Below are 22,522 nucleotides of genomic sequence, written 5' to 3'. Positions count from 1 at the left end.
CAATCATCCGTTAAAATCAACGAGACTCTGGGATACCTCGCTGCCCAGAACGCACTAAAGGCTCCGCGTCTTTACGCGCAGACCCGAGCAGCGCCCCTCGCTACGAAGCTGTACCGATCCAGCTCGGCTCCCGTCTGAGAGCAAAGCTAAGGCCTTCATCTTCTTTTTAAACCTCGACGCTGTCCACGTCCTCAAAAAGAATGGATCTAATTAAACCGTTGTACTCGTCATCATCTCCAACTTCAGCTCGGCCAAAAGGTTTCTGGTGGAGCGAGGGCTGGGACACGGAGGAGGACCACAGGATCGACTATTGGCTGGGCGAGGGATGGGAGAGCGAGATGGGGTTGCTCGCCTCCCATTGGCCAGGGGGCTGACTTTTGACACGCAGACGAGGGAACCTCCTGCCATATAAATAGGGCTGGTACAACATTATTATTCTAGCATCACGGCAGCAGGTTTCTGCTCAGTTTGGAGTTACTCTGGTCGCCATAAACTGTATGCCTTTTTGAAGGGTGGTTTAAAAACAGGGGCAAAGCAGCACAAGGAGTCTGCATGTCTATATAGACATGCTCAGCTTTGTGGATACCCGGATTCTGTTGCTGCTTGCAGTAACCTCATACCTAGCAACATGTCAAAGTAAGTTTTAATGTCTGCTTTTTCATGTGATGGATATTTTCCTGGTCCCGTTTTTTTTGAGGATCTCACTGCAGCGTTTGGCTTTTGTTTGGAAGCGTACTTCAAGCTCAGGACCGTTCGAAGCCTCACCGAATAACGGAATGAGCCCAATTCGGAGGATTATCTGTTTTCCAAGGATACAATAAGTCCAATTTGATTAATATCAGAAAGATGAAAAAAAAGTTGAAAGTTACTTTGAACGACCTGGTTTAGTATATATTGAGAGGTGTTGGTTGCTTATGGCCATACCATTGTAGACTTATAATGGCTTTTTTTGTTTAAACGCAGGATGAAAAGTTTGGGGCGTTGTACAAATTGTTCCATCACGGTGGCCAGGGAATGAGGCGTTCATTTAGCCACTACCGCTGTCTCCCTCTAGTGGCCGACATTGGGACCATCTTTTCTTGGCTTAATTTAAAATTTCCCCATCCAACCAGATAACTTATGTACAGCAATATAGAATACTTTCAGTCTAACTTTTAAAAAGCATTTTTTTAATTTAAATAGTGTTGAATATTGTGTTCCATTGTGAATTGTCTTTTTAATTGCCGGTGTTAAAGTAATCTGATTCAAACATTCTAAATAGCAACAAGTATTCAAGATTAGAGTATATTTAGGCTAGAGATTTATTGTAATTACAAAGTTGTCTAAAAGTAAGGACTCATGGCGCACCATTTGGAAGCCCCAAGTGCGCCCCCCTGTGGTGCGTAATTGGCATTACAATTAAAATATATGTCCTGCTCAGCAAGCCATCCAGAACTCACCAAATATCATTTTTGGATACTACATCATAGTTGATGCCCATAGCCAACAATGCCGATGTGCATACTGTGCTATATGGCCTTCATTATTGTTACTTATTTGAACTTTTCCATCCTAAAGTTAACTTAACCCCCCAACTTTCAACCGTTTAAAGATTTGGACTTGGATTTATATAAAGCATTGGAACATAGTCAATAATGTCAAGTCCCGAATCTATTCACAAAAAGGCAATGAATCTAAACCTCACTATAACAATACAGCAAATTATCTAGGTCGTCAACTTGGACCTCAGTTTGTTTCATTTTCTTTTGAATCCCAGGGGCACGAATTCCTGTGTTGACATAGAAGCAGCTGTTTTAATTTGGTGGAATGAGAGCCTTTAAAATAACATGGATTACTAAGGATTTGGTTGAAACATAAATAATATCGAAAAAACATAAAAAATTTAAACCTTTAATATACTATAAATCATAGACCAAAGATTGAGTTTGTAAGAATGAAAGCAAACTAACAATCCCAGATGAGTTAATGGCCTTAAAAAATACAACCTGTCAAACAGTTAGGCCCTATTTTTTAAACGATTATCACAATGATAAGGCATCATGGTAGAGGCCTTGGATACCCGTCCATCTCCCTGACACATTAGTTCTGCCTTTTAGGATACCTTTACAGGTCGTTGATTTAGACAAGTAGACCCATCAGCCTTAACTTCCCCTGTTTACCTCAGTTTACCTAATTACCCCCATAGTGACCCTACAAGGATGACATGCTGTCAATGTCCATTTCAAATGATGGATTAGCCTAACAACCTGCTATTGATCGATCAATCAAACAGCTCCTGCTCAGCCCAAACGGACGAAGACCCTTAGACTTTTCCTTGCTAGAGATGTGTTGTTTCTTTTCCCAGGTTATGCTGTTTTTGTTGTAGTTTTTGTTGTTAAGATGATGTATGTGCTAACGCAGTATTTCCTCTCACCCCCCACCCCCAACCTCCTGCTCCACTTGTCCTCCCTCTGCGCTCCAGACTCGGTCAGTACAACTGCATGATTTTACAACTCATTTACATGTAGATAAAATATATTTTTACCTTCACACGCTGTGTGGTTAGAATCTCCAGTCCCCGGTAGCTTCCCTTGTGTAGAAAAATATCTCCCATACACTCCCAGACGTCTGGACGTTTCGAGCAATCTCACCGATTGCGGAGAAAATACCTCCTGGTCTTTCCTCCTTCCTGTCCATGAATAGGTACAAGGGGTCCCATTGGTCTACAGCCAGTGTCAATGAAAGCTAAAACCGTCCACGCTGAGGTACCCATGGGGCCTGGCACAAAGGGCCCTTTCTCAGGGCAGCTGAGAGGGGCCGGCAGCGGTGGCCACCTCTCAGCTGGCCTCAGGTCAGATGTGTTTCCCTCTGGGTGGTGTCTCGGTGGTGCCTTCATGGTCTCCGGCAGGCCCCAGAACAGTCCCTCCAAATAGATGACAACCTCGGATATCATTCTTTTTTGAATGATTCAATAAAATTCCCTTGAAGCCATGCTCTCAAGCTCTCTTTAACGCTGATATTTAGGGGGGATTAGTATGTCATGATTAAGATCATGACATATTCTCACTGTGACAAGCTAAAGGTCATGTTATGCCATGACAACATGGAGGCTGTCCCAGATCACCACGTTGATACTTTATGATTAGTGACACAGGTGTCTCAATGGAGCTGTGAAAAGGTTAGGTTGTTGAATGAATCACATGCCAGATCCACTTGTTGTTTCCCTCTCTTCAGCTCTGTACTACACACTGCCCCTTTATTATTTATGAATTATTTGATTACTCATTATGTCTACAGTGTTCACAGTGATCTGGGAACAGCTATATGAGGCTCTGCATCTGCATGAACATGTTATGCATCATAAGTCCCCTGCATGTTAATGGGTTAATGTGCAGCGAGGTAGATTAACAGCAATGCTGAACAGTGCATGATACAGCCAGCACAGTTAAATGACACAATAAATAAATAATAATATTTATTTATCTTCTATTTCTGCTCAGGGAAGATTCAAAGTCAGCAATGAAACCCTGGTTGGATGTGTCATTTAGCCCTTTTGAGTGTGGTGTATCTGATAATGTGAAGCATAGCTCAGGGCAGACATTGTAGGCATTAGCTATAGCGAAAGGCTTTGTGTAATGAAGTGGACTGAAATATGTTCCCACCTGACTGGTGCTTTGGCTATGCAGTGCAAGTTTGACACATACACATATTCACCACCCAGCGATTGTAGGCCAGCTGCTTTTAGGTTTGAGATTTTAGGTTAGTTAAGTGTCTAGTTTAAACATTATAATGTGAATGTTATATTTTACTTTTTTAAGTGAACTTGGCGCACTGTTTGGATAATTTCTGGCTCTGACTCATCGATTCTTTACTTCTTTTCCTCAGGGCCCGAAAGGACCAAGAGGTGACAGGGTAAGCTAATATCAAACTCAGTATTTATGAAAAGAAGCAATGCCATATTTGCAGGATTGAAACTTTATCAGGTCGATATATGATGACGTCAATTGACCTTTCAACTTGGATAGGCCACACCCCTTTGTTTACATCAGACACAGCCTATAGCCATCCGCCGTGGTGACGCATTTGATACAAACAATAGTGGACCAATCTCTGCTGCACTACAGCTGAAGATAAAATAACATACAAATCTTTGTTGTCTATTATTTGTTTCCAACTTCGGCTAGCATATCCAGATTACATTCATATTTATATATTTAGTTTTCTAAACTTTATTTACAATTTATTAGAAGGACATGAAGCTTTTATTCAAGGTCAGACAAAACCGAGCTCCACAGCCGAACAGATTTGCAACTATGGCAGCATCTCAGTAGACATGATGGCTGTGTGTTAATCAGTAATAATCAATAAAGATTAACCGAGTGCTGTCTTGGTTTACAGGGACCCCAGGGTCCTAATGGAAAGGATGGCAGACCTGGAAACCCTGGCCCCGCTGGCCCCCCAGGACCCCCTGGACTCGGTGGAGTAAGTATCCTATAGAGGCCAACTAGGTTCTAAAGTGTGGCTGGGTGGGGGTACTGAATGTGGATGTTGGTTCCAAAGTGTGGCTGGGTGGGGGAACTGAATGTGGATGAGGGCCACTCTGTAAAGAAGGTTAACCGGCTGGAATATCCAGTTGTAACCGTAAGGTATCGTCTGCCTAGGATAGAAGCTACAGGAAGATGGCAATGTGCTGTTCATCTGTTTGTTATAAAATGTGGCCCTTAAACTCACCTGACCAACTTTCTTGCACAATTATAGCAATGGAGTAGACAATTATAAATCGGGGCCAGGAAAAAGTATTGGAATGTATTGATGTGCATAACCGGGTTACCTTTGACCCCTTGGCCTGGGCTCATTTGACGCCATAATGGCTAAATGAAGGCCTTAAACACTTTTCTGCAGGCTGAAACACTGGATGGATGTTTATGGAAGCTCATGGCTTTATAGTACAAATCATATGTAGGCCTGCTGTCACATTACAAAAGCCTACATGAATATTAGTGTCAACAGAAACTTGCAACACATACATAACCTACAATGAATTAGAAAATAAGTATATTGTATTGTATGTATTGTTTTTAATATATATTTTTGGGTCTATATTTTGCCTCTTATTCTGGTTTTTATTTTTCTCTCCAACAGAACTTTGCTGCTCAGTACGATCACACCAAAGGCTCTGATCCTGGTCCCGGCCCCATGGTGAACACACACACACACACACACACACACACACACACACACACACACACACCCATGGAGTTCTGGGATGTATTCCACTTTTATGGTCTGCGTTCTTAGCTTCCAGTCCAGTCCTTGGACTCACCCTGAAAGAAATACATCCACACATTTCTGTGTGGTTGTTCAAACGCGCAAGCCTTTCCGTTGTATGGGATTCTGTCCTCAGCAGCATATCTCATTCACTGCGCACACCGTTCACAGCCACTGGTGTTGGATAACGCTGTTGTTTGACCTTTGATTTCTTTCCTCTATCTCCAGGGAATTATGGGAATGAGAGGCCCACCTGGACCTCCCGGCCCCCCTGTAAGTACCCCCTCACCACTCACACACACACACACACACACACATTCGAATAATTGTAAAAAGAAACCAAAGTACCGTAAAAGTGCTGCCTCATTACCATGCGGCGGCCATTTTGTTTTCCCACCGCTCATCGGCTGCTTGTGTGTTGTCTCCTACCTCAGGGCTCCCAGGGACACACCGGACACGCTGGTGAGCCCGGAGAGCCCGGACAGACCGTAAGTTCATCTCCCTTAAACACCGTCCTCATCACCACCGTCATCACATTCACAATAAATCCTAACAGTTGTACATTGTACACTGAAATTAACCGGGTGCTGGGTGTGTGTGTGTGTGTGTGTGTGTGTGCTAGGGCCCCGTTGGTTCTCGTGGACCCCCTGGACCCTCTGGCAAAGCTGGCGAGGACGTAAGTGAACGCTTTCTGGTTCTACATCCCGAAAAACGTCTTTAAAGTGTGTGTCTATGACGGTGGAAGCAGGCGGCTGTTTGACCTTTGAGCTTGTTGGTACGCAGGGTAACAACGGCAGACCTGGCAAGCCCGGAGATAGAGGAACCGCTGGACCCCAGGTGAGCGAATCTTCTCCCCTAAATGTCCCCTAAAATGATCCTTGACCCCATCCCTTGGGGTTAACCCCAACCATACTTCTAACCCATGCTACACTTAGCATTCACACCAAGCATATTCACACACAGCCCCCCCCCCCCCCCTAACATCTGGTCATATTATGGTGGATACCTTGCTGAACATCTGTAAACATCTGTTTTGTTGTGTACCTGCAGGGTGCACGTGGATTCCCCGGAACCCCTGGACTCCCCGGCATGAAGGGACACAGAGTGAGTTGTTGTTGTTGTTGTTGTTGTTTGTTTGTGTTTGTTGTTGACCTCCTTTTGCACTGCTCGGATTCGACCCATATCCTCAGAATAAGCGTGTACCGTCCTGCACACCTGCACACCAGGGCTCCACCTGCTGGAGGCTAACGGGAATAGCACTGAGACAAACATTTTGGAGTGAGAAGCAAGGCCTCGTGGCTTATCCACTCTAGGATCTATTTGCTGTTTCCTGGGGACGGCTAGTTGTGTTTACATTGGTAGAATCCACTCTGCATTGCCACTAGTTTATTTGGGGCCAGTAACAACCTCAATATATTTCCACCATATATTCTACATTTTAAAGTGAAAGTAGCTCATTTTCAAACAATTCCATTATTGCAGAATTATCTTGAGAAACCAACAACCTTTAAAGTTGAGGAATCTTTGCAGCAATGCCCCTGGACTCCTAATGTTCTTTGTTCTCAAAGGGAAGAAGAGTTTGAGCGTAATGCGAAAGGAGTTCCCTTGGAAAGCCTTGGCTCTTTCAAGTGGATGATGCTTCCTCTCCTATCCACTCCTTTGTTTAGGTTTTCTACACCCGCTTAGGAATACCTAATGGAATACCTTATGATCTCTTTATGAGGCCCTTCTATCGCTCATCCTGCAATGGCTTGTTGTTGAGTCTTGGGACTGTCTCAAGCCTCAAGCTGTCCGAGATCTCATGAGGTCTACGTTGAAAACAATCCATGTAGAAAGAATGATGTTGTATTTTTTTGTGGCAGTGGATAGAAGACGCTAGCCTGAGCACCTCCATCGATCATTATGGCAGAATTCCCAGCCGAATGAAGGAGCTTTCTATTCCTTTTTTATTTGACCCTTTATTTTACCTAGATACAGACAATAGGAACTTCCAGTTAAGGAAAAAACTATGAATCTGCTTGAAATTCAAACATGATAGTATTGTCCCTTCTGTGTGTTTCAGGGTTACACTAGTCCAGCATGGTAGTAATGTCCCTTCCTTCTGTGTGTTTCAGGGTTACACCGGTATTGATGGTCGCAAGGGAGAGGCCGGTGCCGCCGGAATCAAGGTGAGTTTAGCGACAACACACACCAGTTTTCTACCTGTGCATCTCAAGACACACTGGTAGAAAACCTGCTGGGCCTTGGGTCTGCTGTCAGCACATAGCATCCATCCAGCCCTCCTTAATCTTGAGACCAGTAGCAGCCCATTGCCATCATTGATATGGTTTGCTGCCTACTGCAGATGTCTATCTTCACCTATCGCTAAAATAACCACGGAAACATACACTCTTGTACACCCTCACATGCACTCAGGCTCAAGCACACCTACACACAGATGACACACACAACCACACACACACATCCCAGTCTTTATGTATTTTGAAGCATTTTCTCAAGTAAATTGCTATGCATCACTTTTACGCTTGTAGGTACCATGTGACGTGGTACATAAAGGTGCAACCCAGGATGGGACCACACCCTAACGTGTTCTCTCTCTCCTCCTATCCGTAGGGAGAGACTGGTGCCCATGGATCTTCCGGAAGCGCTGGAATGGCTGTAAGTGCTCCATAGAAGTGATTCCTACAGTGTAATACAATGCCCTCACACCAGATGTAAACAATAGCTCTCACGTGTAAAAGCGTCTGAAATCATCAAAACATTTAGACTTTAGACTTTAGACTTTAGACTCCAGCACTTGTATGGTGTCGTAATGTAGAGGTCTTCTACCTGTCCTCCCCCTGCAGGGAGCTCGTGGTTTGGCTGGAGAGAGAGGCCGTGCTGGACCTGCTGGACCCGCTGGTGCTCGTGGTGCTGATGGCAATGTTGGACCCGCCGGTCCCGCTGTGAGTAGCTGCCCTGGTCCCTTTGCCCGTTCACTCCTTCACCCCTTCACCGCTCGCACCAGACCACTCAACTCTTCCTCCCTCAACCCCTCACCCCCACTCTCACTCCTAACACCTCACAGCTCTGCCCTCATCCCTCATCCCTCACCCCTCACACCTCACGGCTGACTCCTCACCCCTCACCTCCCACACTCACCCCTCACCCCTAAGCCCACTCCCTAACCCCTCACACAACCATATTATACAGCAATCAGTGTCAGACACAGATTGACCCCATGACCCTCATGTGGCCTCCAACAGTAGAGCGATGACGTCAGCGCGTATTGTTTTGTAAAACATGTCTTCCATCTCCTCCTCCAGGGACCTCTCGGTGCCTCCGGTGCTCCCGGTTTCCCCGGCTCCCCTGGCCCCAAGGTAGGTGGCGAGCCACTTCCTGTCACCCACTTCCAGTTCCCGGGACAACCCTAGTTATAGATCTGAAGGAGGGTCCGGTGCATCATACCCCCAGGGGAAATGGCACACATATAGACACACTGTGATACATATGTACATGGTGTGCATGACTGTCGGGTTACGAGTGGAAGTACCGATGAGAACACGTCAATGTGTCAACGCACATCATGCAATACACACGTGAAAACAAATACTCCCTCAGTAAAGGTTGAAAGTTATTCCCCAAAGCCTGATCAGTGATCTGATCATGATCAGTGATTTGATGTACACACACATCAAATGGGGGTACAACCTTACCCCCAAACATATACCAACACACAACATTGTGTCAGTTGTATCACTGCTAGTTGACATCATCCAGCCCGGTAGGCTCTGATGGCTAACCTCTGGCCTGTCCTCGGTCTGTGTTCAGGGAGAGGTTGGACCCGCTGGATCATCCGGACCCTCCGGACCTCAGGGAGCGAGAGGAGAGCCCGGTACCAATGGTGCTGGTGGACCCGTCGGACCCCCTGTGAGTACAACATTCATACTAGTTGCTTCCTTTGTTTTATTTGTTCCCAAAAAATGCTATCGTTGCATAAGTAATCCTGTTACTTTGGAAGCCACTTTAGATTTTTTTGGGCAATTCATTTTTTGTATTTTGTTGTGACAACATATTCTGTTTTCATTTGCTTTCCCCATAGGGCAACCCTGGTAACAACGGTCTGAACGGAGCCAAGGGAGCTTCTGTAAGTATAGACACCCCAAGAGCTCCATAGGTCAAGGGTCACGGAGGGTGACCCCGAGATCCAAGAGATGTTCAGAATTTAAACAGCTCAGGATTTTTACATTTAATGGGCCCTCTTTATTCCAAGAGAGTCAAGAGATTCAATTCTTCTAAATTCTTCTAAAATACTACACTTTTTTTATAATGATGTGTGGATCCAATGCCGGATGTGTGTTGGTGTTGACCTCTGACCTCTCTCTGACCCCTGTGACCTCCAGGGTGCTGCTGGTGTTTCTGGAGCCCCTGGCTTCCCCGGACCCCGAGGAGGACCCGGCCCCCAGGGGCCTCAGGGTGCTGCTGGTGCCAGAGGTCTTTCTGTGAGTCCACACATTAAAAAAAAAAACACACAAACAAACAAACACATGAATACAAACAATTCACACAAACCCATATCTTGACCTCGGCACATGACACACACACACACGCACACGCGCACACACACACACACACACGCACACACACGCAGACATACTCAACTGAAACAAACATGCAAACAAAGAAGCAATGACACAATAAATAATACAAATCCAACATTCTCATGTTTATGTGACTTGTACCCGTCAGTAACCTCTGTTCCCTGCTATCTCTTCTAGGGAGATCCCGGTACCTCAGGCGTAAAGGGAGACTCTGGCCCCAAGGGAGAGCCTGTAAGTGATGACCCCATACAGTTATTTCATCCTTAGTTCCTCTTTCTTATGGTCAGAATGCACGCAGGTCACAGAGGATGACTCTGCTGCGCACTGTGCACAAGGAGCCTCTTGTGACCCTATCTCTCTCTCTCTCTCTCTCTCAGGGTCACCACGGACCCCAGGGTGTCCCCGGACCCAACGGAGAGGAGGGAAAGAGAGGACCCACTGGTGAGGTCGGAGCCACCGGCCCCACAGGAGCCCGCGGAGCCAGAGTGAGTTGTGGCTGTTACACAGAGAATCTCCACTCCACTCAATGCGAAACACAGCTCTGTATTATGGGTATCATTGTGTTTTTTCTAAAGCTCTCTCTGTCTGTGTGTGTGACTCTCTAGGGTGCAGGTGGCACCCGTGGAATGCCCGGATCCGAGGGAAGAAGTGGTCCCATTGTAAGTTAGCCACAACCACACCAACAATACACCAATCCAGCACCAGCACCTCGTACTGTGACCCGATCTCTTTTGTTAAACACACACAAATGAGTACCTCATCCATACAAAACGTACAGTTTACCTGCCTTGAAGTCTAATGTGTGTGTGTGTGTGTGTGTGTGTCCTAGGGCATGCCCGGTGCCCGTGGTGCTACCGGTGCAGGTGGAGCTCGTGGAGCCCCTGGTGATGCTGGCCGCGCTGGAGAGACCGGTCTGACCGGAGCCAGAGTACGTTCCCTATATCAATAAATATATATATATACGTATGTACATATTGTTAAGAATACAATGTCACGTGTGTAAACTGAGGTTGGAATCCCTCATTTCATCCTAGGGCCTAGACCTCGAAACAGTGTTGCTGTAGTACCATGTCCCTGCTCATAGCAGCAAGAACTGCTGATATTGATTGATTGGTTGATTGATTGGTTGATTGATTGGTTAATTGATTGGTTGATTGATTGATTGATTTCCTATTCAACGGATCAATGTTTTCCTGTCTACAGGGTCTGCCAGGTAGCCCTGGAAGCGCTGGACCCCCAGGCAAAGAGGGATTATCTGTGAGTATTATACCTACCTCCCATGTCTTAACACAATCAATAAAAGGATCCTTCTCTCCTCCTGTTATCACAAACTACACCTCTCGTCAACATCTTCTCTACACAACGAATCAATGCAAAGAGCATCACAAGATGGGGAAACTAAAATGAATAAATGAGTAACTAGGTACTTCCTGTTCGGCACTTCCTGTTTCTCCCTCCAGGGTCTCTCTGGACAAGATGGCCGCACTGGTCCCCCCGGACCTACTGGACCCATCGGTATGACCGGTAGCATCGGCTTCCTCGGACCCAAGGGACCTTCTGTGAGTAGGAGAAAGAAGTCCAGGATTTGTGCTATTGTTTTCTTGAGTTGTCATTGTCACTCTACGGCTCTCACCTTTGACCTTGGCTTTAAAAGAGTAGTGGGCGTATCCCAGTACGGTACTGTTGATACCTTTCTTTATTTATACTTCCAAAATATATTTCCCTAACCGTGCTCTCTCTGTCCTTCAGGGTGATGCTGGAAAGCCCGGAGACAAGGGATCCGCCGGCGCCGCTGGCCTGAGAGTAAGTTACCTTTTAACCCCCATGTCCACTCATGTACACACTACAGCATCACACTGACCTGGTTACACTCCTCTAACTAACTCTCTCTCTCTCTCTCTATCTCTCTGTTTTTTAGGGAGCCCCTGGCGCTGATGGTAACAACGGTGCTGGTGGCGCCCTTGGACCCGTTGTAAGTACCCCGACCAAACGCCATGCACGGAACATCACAGCACAGAAACAGAAACAGGATGTGAACCACAGGCATCCAGGTGGACTATAGAATCACAGGTGCATGGTACCATTAACTAATGTGCTATTTTTTGCACTCTCTCTCTCTCTCTCTCTCTCTCTCCCTCTCTCTGTCTCTCTCTCTCTCTCTATACAGGGAAATGCTGGTGAGAAGGGAGAGCAAGGACCCGCTGGAGCTCCTGGTTTCCAGGTTTGTATTTACCCCCATTCAGCAGATTTTAGTATTTTCAGTGTCGGAAAACATTGCCTATCCTATAGTGTTGTGTCCAGCTGTTATCTCCGTGGCAACAGCAACATAGATACACTCAAACAATACTTAAACACTAACTACATATATCACACACTGTAGATGCCAAACGATCGCCAAACCACACCCACATTACTTACCAGTGCAGATATAGGTAAACATGATTTGTTTTTGTTGTTGATTTTGAGTTTTAATTGTGTTATTTGTGTGATGACCTCAGGGACTCCCTGGACCCGCTGGAGGCCCCGGAGAGGCTGGCAAGCATGGAGATAGAGTAAGCCCTCTCTCTACCTCTCTCTCTCTCCCCCTCTCTCTCTCTCTGACACTCACACACACACCTGTATGGTCGAGTGACCAAGGAACCAGGTTTAATCGTCCACTGTCTCGTCTCTTACCAACAGGGTGTCCCCGGAGACCAGGGCATCGCTGGACCCGCTGGAATTAAGGTGAGGCCCCCCTCGTCGAATGAGGACATCCCTCACTTCCAATAAATGTCAGATGTTTCATTTTTGATCAACAACCAATCGTCTGTTGACCTGACATCATGTGATCTGTCTGTGGCCAATAGGGAGAGCGCGGTAACCCCGGAGTCGCCGGATCCGCCGGACCTCAGGGACCCCTTGGAGCCCGTGGACCCGCTGGTATCCCCGGTACCGATGGTGGCAAGGTGAGGGGCCCCCACAGGGGGCCGTGATTGGTGGATGCAGTAGAGGCGAGATGGAAGATAGGGCCAATCAGAATTCACAACGATATTACAGATATTACTCTACTACTTGAGGAATCAGATTCATGTCACTTTGCAATTAGATCAATTGAAGTTTCATGAATGTGTTTTTCTTTTGTACTGACTGACAATGGCCCCGCCTCAAATACAAAATAAGCAGATAGAGAGTCATGAATGAGCAAACACACATGCCCTTGGATAACAAGGGGACTGTAACCTGTGTGTGCGTGTGTGTGTTTCCAGGGAGAGCCTGGCTCCGTCGGAGCTGCTGGTAACGTTGGACACCAGGGAAGCGGTGGCATGCCCGGTGAGCGTGGAGGTGCCGGCACACCCGGTGGCAAGGGAGAGAAGGTACGCCCCCCCCCAATACCCTCCACCTTCCGGATCACAAGTCCATCAATGTCACGCATTGCATGAGACTTACAGCTGCAAACAGCGTTTGCGGTAAGAGACATTTTGTCACTCACTTTTGTCTCCCTCCCCCTCCTCTCTCCTGCCCCCCTCTAGGGAGAGGCTGGCCACAGAGGTCCCGACGGAAATGTTGGCAGAGATGGAGCCCGTGTAAGTTATATTCCACATTCCCCCCTCGTACAACCTTATGTATTTTTTTATACAACTTTATAAATATATCCATGGCCCATACTATGTGCACATAATGCGCTTTATAATTACACTTTATGACGTGGAAACAATATATATACACTGTTTAAAAAACTGCTTATGTACAACATATAAAGCAGCAAAACTTTATATATAGGCTAAATAAAGGTGATCGTATCTGTATACTAAATGAAGAGGAAACTATATAAACAAAAAAAAGGACATAAATACTATATATATATATATATATATATATATATAAATACACCATGTTTGTGTAGAAAACGTGTGTATTAAATGTAGGGTGTGTTTGCAGGGTGCCCCCGGACCCGGTGGACCCCCAGGACCCAATGGTGCTAACGGAGACAAGGTTTGTATGTTCAGCACATTGTTTTCACTCACACATCACCACAAACAATAACAGAAAGCACACTACATGCACTTCAGTCATGAGGTGTTCCAAAAATGTAGACGTTCAGAAACTTTTCAAGCAAATTGGCTTTGAAATGTTCCTATGAACCAAAAATGATGGCTTGCCTTTACACACAACCCTATATATTTATACCATCCCTAGCTTGTCCATTAACAACAAGACACCAATTAGGGTATCCAAAAGCATGCCAGCACCTGTGTTCACTAGGATCTCCAACCCTAGCTGAAGGAGAGGTTCTAGGAGGATGACTAGATAGTCATCCTCAAAAGGGGAACCTCAGCGTCGCCCCCTGCTGGCTATCCAACCACAGCACATCAACATGTTATCCTGACTGTTTGCTAATGCTAGGCTAATAGAAAACACAGCTAACAAATAATTGTGTTTATTTATTTATTTTTCCAGCCATTCAAAAAATGTAGAGGAAGAATATAGAAGAAACATTGTAGGATTAATGTTTCACCTATCCTTTGTTTCCAGGGCTCTTTGAATTGAATTGGCCATAAACAACAACAAAACAAGATTTTTACAAATTTTACAACTTATTTTAATTTGAAATGTTTGCCTGGCAAAGCACAAAATGGAAGTGTGCCAATATGAAATGTATTTGGGCTTTGGGTAATGTTTTTCCTAAATGTTTTCAGTCTTTCTCTTGCTCTGTGCTGATCTCTAATGTTCCCTCCTCCAGGGTGAGGGCGGTTCCTTCGGACCCGCTGGCCCCTCAGGAGCCCGTGGACCCTCTGTAAGGGCCCCCTTTTTATTATTACATCATTGTTTTATTAGTATTGTTTGATTTTAACTTTAATGATCAACATTTGTAATGTTAATCCTAACCCAGGAAGTTAATGCGTTACATTAGGCTGCCGACATAGTGCATCCGGATTAAGTCGGACTCAATCCCAGTCCCTGTTCCTGACCCGTCTCCCTTCCTCTTCTTCTTCCTCCCTTCCTCTTCCTCCCTGCAGGGCGAGCGTGGAGAGGTTGGACTTGCTGGTGCCGCTGGATTCGCTGGACCCCCTGTAAGTCTGCAGGCCGAACTCTGCACATACACTGACACATACACACACACACGCACACACACACACACACACAAAGACACTCACACACACACACTGATGCAGCCTCTGTGGTCTGGCCCTACAGGGTGCTGATGGACCCTCAGGAGTCCGTGGAGAGCGTGGACCCGCTGGAGGAAAGGGAGACCTCGGAGCCGCAGGACCTGCTGGACCCGCTGGACAGTCCGGACCCGCTGTGAGTACCACCCACTCACACACACACAGCATGCAGACCCCCACACTGTTGACCCTTGCTGAAGGAAAGGTGATGAAGGGTTAGCAATAAGGGTAAGTGCTTTAGATCATGCATAAAAGACAGTCATTCAAGAGAAATCTAGAATAAAAGTTGATGGTAAAACAATATATAATACACACAAATCTGGGGCAAACACAACAGGTTGATGATCCCTGACTTAAAAGTGCCCAGCAATGCACTTTGCTATCACAAATACAAGAAGGGTTTGTATTGAGGGCAATTAACAGAGAGAGAAAGGCTTCAGAGATAACAGAGATAATGAGGATTATGTTGAAAGACTTGGATGACTGGCACGACCCCTGACCTCTCTTTCCTCTCACCCAGGGTGCTGCCGGAGGTGCTGGACCCAGTGGTGGTCGTGGTGACAATGGACCCAGTGTAAGAACCCATACATGATACAAAATATATTGATCATTATGACTACTATTATAATTATTAAGATCAAATATAGGCATTTAAACATTTTACTTCAAAAATGTATCCCAGTAGCTGCTTTACTGGGCACGGGCACACACACACACACATACACGCACACATACGCAACACACATACGCAACACACATACACCCTTAATATGGCTTGTAAATTGTGACACACATCACACAATGACCTCGTGAAATGATTTGAGGTTGAGGTATATTAGGGTTGATTCAGAATTGATTTAGATTTAGAAAACAGTACCACTTCGAGTCTTGATTTATTTGCTTGTGTTTCTGCCTTCAGGGTCTGACTGGTTTCCCTGGTGCTGCTGGTAGAGTTGGCGCTGCCGGTCCCTCTGTGAGTATCACACGCAAACACACACACACACACATACATGCACACACCGAGCTTGACCATCATATCTTCCACACATCCTCCTTATATTGAACCCTGCCGTCCATCTCATGTGAACTCCCTCTTTTTACCGCTCCCAGGGCATCGTTGGCCCCCCTGGCTCCGCCGGCCCCACCGGTAAGGACGGTCCCCGTGGTATCCGTGGAGACTCTGGCCCCGCCGGCCCCCCTGGTGAGCAGGGTATGATTGGACCCGCTGGTCTGGCTGGAGACAAGGGACCCTCTGGAGATTCCGGCCCCGCTGTAAGTTGTCCCGTCTCCTTTGGGAAAGAAGTTTCCACCAAGAGGCTATTAAAAAAAAAAGACATTTCATCCATGGTCCATCCATGGTCTCTCATCAGGTCTGGTGCCTGTTAGCCTATTGGGCCCTCATTCCTCCCATTGAACTATGATGTGTGTGTGTGTGTGTGTGTACAGGGTGCCCCCGGAACCTCAGGACCCTCTGGTCAGCTTGGAGGACAGGGATACGTTGGTCTGCCCGGACCCAGGGGAGACCGTGGTGTCCCCGGTGGAGCTGGAGGCCTGGTGTGTACAACGCAACCACATGAACACAACTGAGCATTGCACCACAACGTCAACACTAACGCTAACAAGCCCTGGTGTCGGCTCACCTATTATCGCCACAGCTATGCCCTTGATTCAGTCTTTGACCCTGTGTGTGTGTTTGTGTTCCTCCGCAGGGAGAGCCTGGTAGAGCTGGCCCCGCTGGATCCCCTGGACCCCGTGGACCCTCTGGAAACATTGGCATGCCCGGTATGACCGGACCTCAGGGAGAGGCTGGACGTGAGGTGAGGGTCACTGCGTCATTGTCTCGTGTGTACAGTAGCGAACTCCTCACGTAAATGTAGCAGGGGTTCTACAAGTAGATAGTCCTGCTTAGTACACGCTTGTGTATGTAGTAGTATCTAGTTTAGCTAGATTAGTTCAATTACTTCTGCTCCCTGGCCAAGAGGTCACCTTTCCCGTCATGATAGTACCAAGTGTACGCTAACGCCTGCTTTGTGGGGCTGATCCACAGGGTAGTACTGGAAACGATGGACCCCCTGGCCGCACCGGTATCGCCGGAAACAAGGTAAGGCTTTGCAAAGGGTTTTTCTGATTGGCATACATTGATGATACACACACACACACACACTCAGGCCCACACATCTGAGTGTGTGTGTGATCATCCTTCCCCCACCCCCCTGCTCACAGGGAGACCGTGGAGAGCCTGGATCCAACGGACCCCTGGGCATGTCTGGAGCTCCCGGACCCGCTGGCCAGACCGGCCAGGCTGGCAGAGCCGGAAACCGTGGAGAGTCTGTAAGTACAAGCAGAACTGAACCCACCCCCCCATCCCCAACAATGGTCTCCCTCACATCCTTTTAGTCTCTCCAATACAGCAAGGTTTCATATCGTCCCTGTTGTTATATGGATCTAACCTTCCTCTCTCTCTCTGTCCTTCCTCTCTAGGGCCCCGGAGGCCCCGCCGGCCCCTCAGGCATGGCTGGAGCCAGAGGTGGACCTGTAAGTGTACCTTTTTAAAAGAGAAAGACACCATGAAACAATCCATCGATGTTCACGACAAACTTCAGTGACAAAGAAATACATTTGCTTATCTTTTTGAGTCCCTTACCCATTAGAGAGATGTTTTGCTGACTGTGTGTGTGTGTGTGTGTGTGTGTGTGTGTGTGTGTGTGTTTACAGGGAACCGCAGGACCCCGTGGTGAGAAGGGTGTTGGTGGAGAGAAGGGAGAGAGAGGCATGAAGGGACTGCGTGGACACGGTGGACTCCAGGGAATGCCCGGACCCTCCGTGAGTGACCCCCCCTCCAGCAGCAGCAACACACTTTACACACGACAATGCATCGACACAAAGATAAAACACATTGTGACAAAACTCTTATTTAAATGGTATGGGATTACTCTGGCCCCCTTGTGGCAAGAGGAGAGACTGCAGCCTATCTGGCCACGGGCTCTTTCAAAGTGCATGACATATAACAGACTGATAATTACAATATGATAAGGACAATTCAACACTAATGTTAAAGAAGTATTTCTAATATTATGAAATTCAGTGTAACCTCTATGGGCTGTCTGTTGTTGTTTTTGTATAGTTGTTGTTTTCTGATGCGGTTCCCACTCCCTGCAGGGCCCATCTGGTGACTCTGGCTCTGCTGGACCCGCTGGACCCTCCGGACCCAGAGTGAGTGGAAAACTCCATTACCCACAATACACTTAACTCATACCTCCATCCTCCATGCCTGGATCTCAACCACCTGGTCATCAGAGTGGCTTTTTTTCCAACATCTCCGCATTAGTATTTAACCTACAACATGCAGTAATACAGTGTTGAACAACACTAAAGGTTGATTATGCTTTCCTTCCAGGGCCCCGCTGGACCCCACGGACCCCCTGGCAAGGATGGTAGATCTGGTAGCCATGGAACCATCGGCGCTCCCGGTGCCCGTGGACCCCCTGGATACCTCGGACCCGCTGTGAGTTCATCCAGCCCCTGACCCTTCATTCAAAAAACAAATAAACACAGACGCATCTCATATGCATGAGTTTAACCTTATGGGTGATCAAAACCCCCATCAGCTGACCGGTGTATCGACCCCCTCTCTGACCCGTTTTGTGTCCGTGGACGGCAGGGTCCCAACGGATCTCCCGGTCTTCCCGGACCCGCTGGCCCCGCCGGCGGCGGATACGACGTCTCCGGAGGCTACGATGAGTACAGAGCCGACCAGCCCGCCCTGAGGGCCAAGGACTACGAGGTGGACGCCACCATCAAGTCCCTGAACAGCCAGATCGAGAACCTGCTCACCCCCGAGGGCTCCAGGAAGAACCCCGCCCGCACCTGCCGCGACATCAAGCTCGGACACCCCGAATGGAGCACCGGTGAGTCCAGGCTCGGGGCGCCCTTACCTGGTACCTTTAGCAGTACCTAAGCAGTACTTCATACGAAAACTGGACAGAGGGCAGAGTAGCTATAGGAGTAGCTATAGGAAGCAGTGCAGGAGGTAAGTTGACTAGATATATTTATATATATTGCTAATGATTAGCTCCCATTCAAATGCAGCATCTCAGGGAGTGCTCCAGCAGTCTTTATCAGTGCGATTGAGAGTCTGATCAAGCCTCTAAAACGCTCCTTCCCTCCCCTCTCCCTCTGCTAGGTTTCTACTGGATCGACCCCAACCAGGGATGCACCAACGACGCCATCAAGGTGTTCTGTGACTTCTCCACCCGCGAGACCTGCATCTTCGCCCACCCCGCCAGCATCGCCCAGAAGAACTGGTTCAGAAGCACCCAGAACAAGAAGCACGTCTGGTTCGGAGAGACCATCAACGGAGGCACCGAGGTGAGGCCCCCCTGCGGTTGATACCCCACCCCCCCCCCCCCCCCCCCCCCCCAGCAAAAAACTGTTTGGTTTGATTTTGTGCAGTTCAATAATAATAATAATAATAACGTTTAAACTCTGAATAAGGCCGCCACTGGCTGCCCACTCCTCTGCAAAGCATACCTCCACTAACTTCTCCCCCCTCCACCATCTCTCTCTCTCCCTCTTCCAGTTCACCTACAACGACGAGACCCTCAGCTCACAGAGCATGGCCACTCAGCTGGCCTTCATGCGCCTGCTGTCCAACCAGGCCAGCCAGAACGTCACCTACCACTGCAAGAACAGCGTGGCCTACATGGACGCTGAGAGCGGCAACCTGAAGAAGGCCGTGCTGCTGCAGGGCTCCAACGACGTGGAGCTCCGCGCCGAGGGCAACAGCCGCTTCACCTTCAACGTGCTGGAAGACGGATGCACTGTGAGTGACGCCTACCCTCCACCCTGAGCCCTAAGCCCCCTACAACATCTCTGTGTTTAGTCCTGGCATGGCTGTTGTTGTAGATGTTTATTTTCCCTGGTGGGATAAATACAAGCCGGATTTGTTCTATGCATGCTGATTTTTTTCAGGGTTAATTAAAAGCTACGGTTATGGTTAGATGGAAGTTAGACCTTTGTGCTACTCAATGGGATTTATCTCAGATAGCTCTGATGTGTGTTGTCTATCGTCTCCTGTCGTCCGCTCCTCTGACATACTGTTTCTCTCTCTCTCTTTGTCCCCGCCACCACCCACAGTCACACACTGGCGAATGGAGCAAGACAGTCATCGAGTACAGAACAAATAAACCATCTCGCCTGCCCATCCTCGACATTGCACCTTTGGACATTGGTGGAGCCGATCAGGAGTTTGGCTTGGACATTGGCCCAGTCTGTTTCAAATAAATAGACTCATGTTAAATTAACACCTCCCCCTCCCAGAAAAAAAGAGAGAAAGAAAGAAAAAAAGAAAATCTCTGCCCTTCTTTCTTTGTTGTTTTTTTATACTGAATGCTGATTCCTCTCGGCGCCTCCACTTGCTTAAGCTGGGCAACTATCGGAGTGGAACGGACGGACTGAATGGAGCGATTGTGCAATGCAAATTAATACAGCCAACGAATGGGAACGCAGGAAAACACCTTGTTGTGGGACACCATGTCATCGTTTTGTAAAAAATAAAAGAAGTGTAATAAAAACGCTGAAAGTATGCATCACTTTGTGGTCTTTGTATATCTTCCAAAGAGGAGGAGGTTTAAAACCACAATTTCCATGAAAAAAAGGTTTAGACTACCTCACGACCTGTACATTAAGAAAATACTATTGACAAAACCAGGTTTTCTGCAACAGAAGGTGTTGAGAACAGTTGCGAGACTTCCGAGTTCTGTCGCCGTTCATCAGAGGGTGCTCTGCTGCGGGGGTCCATGAGATCTATGGTGCTATTACGCAGCAAACCACTCTGCACATCTGTATTACTTTGTATTGACCTTCCACCCAGGAGCATCGCGCTAGTCCTCCCTTGGTACCTGCCACCCCCCCAGTTTAAGCAGGTGGAACTCCCCTTAAACTGATGCCTTGTCTGGTTGTTTTTTTCCCCCCTCCTCCGTTGTTTCATTTGATTTCCTTTCCTTTTTCGTTTTTTTGTGTAGAAGGTTTTCTTTTTGTCCAAGCTTTTTACTCTTCTCAAGTCCCACGCTCAGTGGTCAACCTGACATACTGCATTTCAGCACAAAAAAACTCTCTTTCCCCCCTGAAAAAAAAAGCCAACACCACAAAGTTTATTGTACCTATTTTGTATATGTGAGATGTTTAAATAAATTGTGAATGGTTCTGAAATAAAGCATGTCCAGTGTTCGAATAACTCCATCCTTCAGTGACTAGAGTGCTTTTGTGTTCCGACAACACAATGGATAGAAGTTGTAAAAAAGAACGACAACTGTTTTTTTTTCCTTTTTCGGTTACAGCCCTCAGTTCAGCTGATGATTTGCATAATCATCTTTCGATGTAAAATTAAATTCACATCTTCATTGATCCTCCCCACCCTTTTTCCTGCTCCCTTTTTTAAACATAAAGCACCTGACATATGTACAGTAATATATCTGTTGAAACTGTCCATGCCAATGTTTGATTACTAACATACTTTGTTGTCATGTAAATATGCCTCTTCTTCTGACACTGCTTTTCCTCGCATAATACAGCTTTTGCATCCAAATAAATTTTGGTGTGATTTGGATCGAGGCCTTGGATTCTGGTGATGCATCCATCTTTTATCTATTTTTATATATCTTAAAAGTGGTAAACATGAATCAACCTTTGAAAAAAAAACAAAGTGGATAGAGTAAGGTCAGGGTTAGGTCAGAAACATACAGCATAAAACTGTATAAAAACACATCAGGAAATAAATCGACTTCTTTGTACTCCAAGGTTAGTTGGGTGCTTAAATGATGCTGATTACCTGTGTTGGCGGAGGTGCTTGGTTTATGGGTACTCAGTATGACACAATTTAGTGAGCCTATCTTTAATGTGTAGGCCTACAGGCAAAATATATTAAATAGGGGTTTCTTCTCCCTTTTAGGCTTTGGGATATATCTATTCTTTGAAATATGGCTCTGATCTGACGTCCTTTGTCTTCCAGGGCTCCTTCACTTGTTAATTTGACTTGGAACGACGAAGAAAAAATAAATAAATAAATGGTTTAGCATATAAATACTATTTGTTTATGTTTTTTTCTCCCTGAAAAGACACCGCTTAGTTCAAAGGCAATGCTGTTCACAAACGCTAGAGGGCAGTGTAAGAACGTGGCCTTCTTCAACGAGGCGCCAGTTTGTGTTCTTCCAATTTGGAAGCAGCAGGCACATATTGTGTCTGTATACCTTTACACTGTAGCGAATCATTTTTCTACTATCACGGAGCAAACAGAAGTTCTCCATTTGCCCGCTGTAGACACGCTGTCGACACGCTGTCTCTGGGGTAGCCAGCGTGTAAGAAAGCACTCAGTAGAAGAACACTCGGGCAGACAATCCTGTCATTCTAGGAGGCTGCACAGAAGGAGCAGCCCGACACTGATGTCTTCCTCCAGTATCTCTGTCTCTGTCCCCCAACCGTAGGTTCATCATGAAAACACAGATAGACCTCAAGTGTATAGCACCACATAGGCCTACTTCCGCATATTAG

At 46.8% G+C, this 22,522-nt stretch overlaps 1 protein-coding gene across 2 annotated transcripts; it reads left to right on the top strand.

The window, feature by feature from the left end:
• Positions 1-452: 452 nt before the first annotated feature.
• On the top strand, positions 453-21,586 carry col1a2 (collagen, type I, alpha 2). Of its 2 annotated transcripts, XM_084484771.1 has the most exons (49): positions 453-636; positions 3,854-3,891; positions 4,378-4,461; positions 5,122-5,178; positions 5,476-5,520; positions 5,682-5,735; positions 5,870-5,923; positions 6,031-6,084; positions 6,298-6,351; positions 7,362-7,415; positions 7,861-7,905; positions 8,094-8,192; positions 8,553-8,606; positions 9,058-9,156; positions 9,329-9,373; positions 9,630-9,728; positions 10,005-10,058; positions 10,205-10,312; positions 10,433-10,486; positions 10,657-10,755; positions 11,031-11,084; positions 11,288-11,386; positions 11,577-11,630; positions 11,746-11,799; positions 11,995-12,048; positions 12,326-12,379; positions 12,507-12,551; positions 12,674-12,772; positions 13,073-13,180; positions 13,337-13,390; positions 13,746-13,799; positions 14,548-14,601; positions 14,825-14,878; positions 15,003-15,110; positions 15,495-15,548; positions 15,894-15,947; positions 16,085-16,246; positions 16,421-16,528; positions 16,684-16,791; positions 17,022-17,075; positions 17,198-17,305; positions 17,456-17,509; positions 17,690-17,797; positions 18,134-18,187; positions 18,372-18,479; positions 18,636-18,882; positions 19,158-19,342; positions 19,554-19,796; positions 20,111-21,586. In XM_084484771.1, exons 1-49 carry the CDS (start codon positions 567-569, stop codon positions 20,255-20,257), a joined length of 4,059 nt encoding a protein of 1,352 aa, XP_084340897.1. In that variant the 5' UTR covers positions 453-566; the 3' UTR covers positions 20,258-21,586. The 2 variants fall into 2 exon arrangements, with proteins under 2 accessions (XP_084340897.1, XP_084340896.1); XM_084484770.1 differs by lacking the exons at positions 453-636; positions 3,854-3,891.
• The last annotated feature ends 936 nt before the right edge of the window (positions 21,587-22,522 follow it).

This window comes from Micromesistius poutassou (assembly GCF_964030765.1).
Source record: "Micromesistius poutassou genome assembly, chromosome: 20".
In the NCBI taxonomy this organism is placed as follows: domain Eukaryota; kingdom Metazoa; phylum Chordata; class Actinopteri; order Gadiformes; family Gadidae; genus Micromesistius; species Micromesistius poutassou.
Note: the sequence above shows the minus strand (reverse complement) of the source record. Positions and strands in the feature narration are given on the sequence as shown.